Below are 5,391 nucleotides of genomic sequence, written 5' to 3'. Positions count from 1 at the left end.
CAACAGAGGAGAGATCGCTGGACACAAACACCCAGGGCCATACCACGCTGAGGTAGACACACCGGCAGAAAGGCTTATGGTAATGAACAAACTCAAGCGGTGGAGACTTTATGACCCAAACTCAGATCTTGCGTCGTACCCTTTTATCAAATCTCAAATGTCAATTGTTGTGGTCGGGTTAAGCTAGCAAAGAGAGGCCTGTGTACTGAACTGAACCATGATCAGCAACAACTGGAAACCACGTTTTCTACGAAATCCTCGAGCAAATTAGAATCAGTGCTGTTCAGTGTCTACACATCTGAACAAAACATTGTTGGGCAGTGTGGCTATGTGTGTGTGTGTTGGTTCTTTCGGATATAATTAACTCTGTCTGCAGGGGGGTTTCTCTGTCGTGTCACTATCACTGTGTGTGGTAGTCTGTGGCCCCTGGCTGAACACGCAGGTATGCTGTGCTATCTTACAGCAGTGGAAGGAAGGGCAGACGCTAAGCTCTCAGACTCGTCTGTGTGGACCAGGGAGGCACTTTCCTCAGCTCGATGAGTCAGGGATCAAGGCACTAGAAACTAATTTTAGAAACCCTATGAAAATGTTTTGATACTGTAGGTCATCCCCCCCCCCTCCCCCTCCCCTCCCTCCCTCCCGTCCCTGTATTACCTCGACAAAACCCTAACCGAAACTGTGAAAGCCCAAACGTAAGAATGAGAAGTAACATTTCACAAAAAATGTAAAGATATCCCTAGCCCTCATAAAATGGTCCACGCAAATCCATCCAATCAGCCCCATCCTTAATCCTAAAATGGAGGATGTTGTTTTTTTAGAATTTGAACTGTCACTTTTTGTAAGGAGTCGCCAGATGTGTCTCCTCCTGGCTTTGCGGTGGCAGATTTTTGTCCCTTTCGGTATTTTGCACAGCAGTTCCCTCTCTGCATCCCATGTCCTCAGTATTACTCTGATAACGAGGTTAGAGTACGCCACGCACCTCAAGGTCCCCACGCTTTGTAAAAACCTCAAGCAAGTTTAACACCGACGTCATGCAGTAAGTATACTAGTACATGGTACCGTGGCTCATCAGGCCATAATGCTGTAGATCTTCTTATTTTGTTAGTTCACATGCCATGATCGTTTAAAAAAAGTGTATTTCTGTTCCCTTTTATGATAAAACATTCAGCACTTAAATGCTCGTAAATAATCCACCACTGAAATAAATAAATCATAAATAACCATTGCACTTTTGGTGAAAAACAAATGAGAGGGGGGGGGAAATGTAAAGAAATATCAGGAGGGGAAGGGGGAGGGGGGGCTCAAAGGGATGAAAACAAAGACAAAAAAGGAGGGAGAAGACAAAACTAACATGAGGTAATGTCTCAGGCATGCTGATATAAAACAGAAGAGAGAGAGAGAGAGAGAGAGAGAGAGAGAGAGAGAGAGAGAGAGAGAGAGAGAGAGAATCAACATGCGTATTCTGAGCCGGATATAAAGGTGTGTTGCATGGTATCCTACACGAACACATACAGTTAGCTTAGACCGTTAGCTTAGCACTGAAGCAGCACAACAAACCGTCCTCCACAAGAGGACTTGGTCTGAGCCACACACCGAGGAAGCAGAACAGAAAAGGCCGACAGCGCACTCTGTGAACCCCCGTAAGGTGCCTCGAATTTACTTTCTAGTATTTTCTTCTTTGATCGACGTTTCGCCGCAGCTCATTGGTGCTGAGTTCTTCCCATCCCCCTCGACGCCGTCACCGGCGTTTTTTTTGTCGGTATTGTGTGTACAACGCGTGAAAGAGTTTGACTGTATTCCATGCAAAGAGTTATTGTCGCGCCGGTGCGGAGCAAACCGTATATCCTTAAGTTTCTCAATCTCAAAATGGCCGTTAGATGCTGTTGCCCTTATTAAAAAAAATAAGTGTTTCCCCCAAAAGTCGCATCCGTTCCAAACAAATTAGTTTTCCTCTGTGATAATTCCATGTTGCAATGAATGAAATAACCATGCGGTAAAGAGAATGGACCGACCCCCTTCGACCCACGTCGTCACTCGTCGCGCGATTCAAACTCGCTTTGTCACAGTTTTTCGCAAAGCAGCAAAGAAGATGCAAAAAAAATAAATGCACCAATTCGGTCGTTCAAGCATTAAGATTCCCCCGCCCTTTTTCAACTTTTGTACACTATTTACACCGGTTTTTCTGCGAGGGCGACGTCCTCCACCCTGACACTCCACCCTCTTACCAAACTCCGTCGCACTATACATCCGTCAGTAGCTTGCCCTTGTTGACACAGTTCTGGCTGGGCGCGGTGCAGTTGGCAGTCCTGAGGTTGGCCTCCCTAAAGTTATCGATGCTGTTGTTGATGTCCTCGTTGATCTCCATGTACTCCGACTTGCTGGCGATGGAGGAGCTGCGGCGGCTGGAGCCGTCCTCCGATGCCAGGTTCTGGTTGCTGACGTTCAGCAGCTGCGCCTGCTCCTCGCCCTCAGTCTCGCGGTGGTAGAAGTAGTTGAAGTTGGACACGATGACCGGCACGGGCAGCGCGATGGTGAGCACCCCGGCGATGGCGCACAGCGAGCCCACGATCTTGCCGCCGATGGTCACGGGGTACATGTCGCCGTAGCCCACCGTCGTCATGGACACCACGGCCCACCAGAAGGCGTCGGGGATGCTGGTGAAGAAGGACTCCTTCTCCTCCGCCTCGGCGAAGTACACGGCGCTCGAGAAGAGGATGACGCCGATGAACAGGAAGAAGATGAGCAGGCCCAGCTCGCGCATGCTGGCCTTCAGCGTCTGGCCCAGGATCTGCAGCCCCTTGGAGTGGCGGGACAGCTTGAAGATCCTGAAGACCCTGACCAGGCGGATCACCCTGAGGATGGCCAGCGAGGTGGCCTGCTCGCCGCCGCCCTTCCCCTCGTTGCTGTCGGGGTCGTCCGCCAGCTCCGTGCCCAGCGTGATGAAGTACGGGATGATGGCCACGATGTCGATGGAGTTCATCATGTTCTTGAAGAACGCCGCCTTGCTCGGGCAGGCAAAGAACCGCACAATCAACTCGAAGGAGAACCAGATGATGCAGAGGGTCTCCACCACGAAGAAGGGGTCCGTGAGGATGTTGGGCTTGTAGTACACCGTGGTGTTCCCCACGATCCGGATCCGGTCGCCCGGGTCTTCCTTCAGCTCGGGGAGCGTCTCCAGGCAGAAGATGACGATGGAGATGAGGATGACCATGACGGACACGATGGCGATCCCCCGCGCGGGCCCCGAACTCTCTGGGTGCTCAAACAGGAGCCAGATTTGGCGTTGGAACTCTTTCTCCGGCAGGGGCCGTTCCTCCTCCCGGATGAAGCCCTCGTCCTCCCGAAATTTCTCCATGGCCTCCGCCCCGAGTTCGTAAAACTTTATCTCCTCCGAGAACATGTCCAAGGGCACGTTGACCGGCCGTCTCAATCTGCCCCCAGACTGGTAATAGTACAGTATTGCGTCAAAACTAGGGCGATTCCGATCAAAAAAATACTCGTTCCTCAGAGGATCGAAATAGCGCATCCTCTTTTTCGGGTTGCCAAGGAGAGTCTCTGGGAACTGCGCGAGGGTTTTGAGCTGGGTCTCAAAACGCAGCCCGGATATGTTGATGACCACACGCTCGCAGCAGTCGTGGTCGTCGTGGTCGGGGGGGTACGTATCCTGCGGATGCCCCGGCAGTGTGGACGTCTCGTCCATATTATCTCCCGCCACCACCGTCATCGTTGCGGTTCGAGCTGAGCTGAGCACGATCCGGGAGATAGAGCAGCTGGATCAGCCCGGTGGAACAGGCATCCAGTTGCCGTGGCAGTGGCACGCCTCCGCGGTCTCCCCTCGTCCGCGGTGCCGCCGACACTGCAACAGCTCAACAGTCAGTACGGCTCAGTACGGCTCCTTCGCAATGCCATTCAAGTTCACCATTGTTTTCCCCGTCAGAAATGCCCCCTGCTCCGTCTATCACCTACAGGAAACAACAGATCTGAATTCAACGTAACGCAATGCATCTCTATTCGCCAGAATGACAGTTTAACGGGCTGTTATGATCAAACGTTACGATATAAAACACGCACCGTTCAATAATGAATGACAGACAGACATCGGACAGAACGACGCGGTAAAAGAGAGATAAATCCCGGTTACCGCAGTAGGAATCTGTACAGTAGGCAGGCTGTGCTGTATAATTACCGCATACATCAGTATTCAAGTTTGCGGTGCTGCTGCTGCCCACCCCGTTTTGCGCACCCTCAAACAGTATCTCTTTTTTTTTCTCTCCCATCACCAGCATTTCCAGCAGCATTTCAGTGCGCGACGACCGTCAGAAAACTCCGCCCGGGCTGCACGCGGTCAGAGACCGAAACAGGTGGAATCAACAATTACCTGAACGGGGGGGACGGGGGGACGAGATGTTGCAGGGGAGACGGGGACGGGGGGGGGACGGGGAGATTGCGGTCCGGGGTGTTGTCGCCAGCCTCCTCCAACTCCTCCACCTCCTCCTCCAGAACCTCCACAACTTTCCTCCTCCCGGCTTGGGGTTTGATACGGAGATCGCTTTACTGTACGGGGCCGTTACAGTAACGGTCTTCCTCTGAAATATTGATGGCCTATGTCGTCTTGGTGCGGGTCCAGGGGATCCTCTGGGTGTAGGCTTTCAGCGGCGAGGCGAAGAGACCCCGGCGGGGGGCGTCCGGCCGCTCGGATGGTGATCCTCGCTGGGGGGAATCTCTGGAGAGGCAGTTTAACATCATACTGGGAAGGGGGACCATGGCGCGTGCGAGCTGATGGAGGTCCAGGTAATAAAGAAAAAAAAATCCAGAAAAAAGCCCGGCAACAACAACAACAACGCCCGAGGAAAAACAACAACCCCGAAAAATAGGAAGACGCGAATGGGCGAGAAGCTGTGTGGTGTCCTTTAACCGTGGCGCGTGGCTGCACTCCGGCCGCGTGGCGTGGTGCTCGGCGTGAGCGTTATGGGGATGCAAGGGAGAGAGGCTGAACGCACGAGGAGGGACGGAGAGGAGGGAGCGGGAACCATTTCTTGACACTGCAGCATCAGCAAAAAAAGAAAAAGTGCGCCCGCTCTCGCGCTCGCTCTCGCTCTCTCTCTCTCTCTCTCTCTCTCTCTCTCTCTCTCTCTCTCTCTCTCTCTCTCTCTCTCTCTCTCTCTCTCTCTCTCTCTCTCTCTCTGGTGGGACTGTAAAAGACCAGTCCCTTTCTTCTTTTCGTTATGTTGATAAATAAACAGACAGAGGATATGCGGCACGGGGTAAATACACACACACGCGAGTACACACACGCACACACACACACACACGTGCGCACGCGCGATCACACACGCAAGCACACGGTCATTTGAGGGAGTGTTGCAGCCAGGAGAAAGAAACCAAAACTCC

At 52.4% G+C, this 5,391-nt stretch overlaps 1 protein-coding gene across 1 annotated transcript; it reads right to left on the bottom strand.

Annotated features, from left to right (window-relative positions):
• Window positions 1–640: 640 nt before the first annotated feature.
• kcna1b (potassium voltage-gated channel, shaker-related subfamily, member 1b) lies at window positions 641–5,098 on the bottom strand. Its single transcript, XM_030355060.1, has 2 exons — window positions 4,379–5,098; window positions 641–3,962 (listed from the first exon to the last, which is right to left on the bottom strand). The coding sequence occupies exon 2, from the start codon at window positions 3,722–3,724 to the stop codon at window positions 2,240–2,242; it is 1,485 nt and encodes a 494-aa protein (XP_030210920.1). The 5' UTR covers window positions 3,725–3,962; window positions 4,379–5,098; the 3' UTR covers window positions 641–2,239.
• Between the last annotated feature and the right edge of the window lie 293 nt (window positions 5,099–5,391).

Source organism: Gadus morhua, chromosome 4, assembly GCF_902167405.1.
Source record: "Gadus morhua chromosome 4, gadMor3.0, whole genome shotgun sequence".
NCBI classification, from domain to species: Eukaryota; Metazoa; Chordata; class Actinopteri; order Gadiformes; family Gadidae; genus Gadus; species Gadus morhua.
The sequence above is the reverse complement of the archived record's forward strand: the minus strand, read 5'-3'. Positions and strand labels throughout refer to the sequence as shown.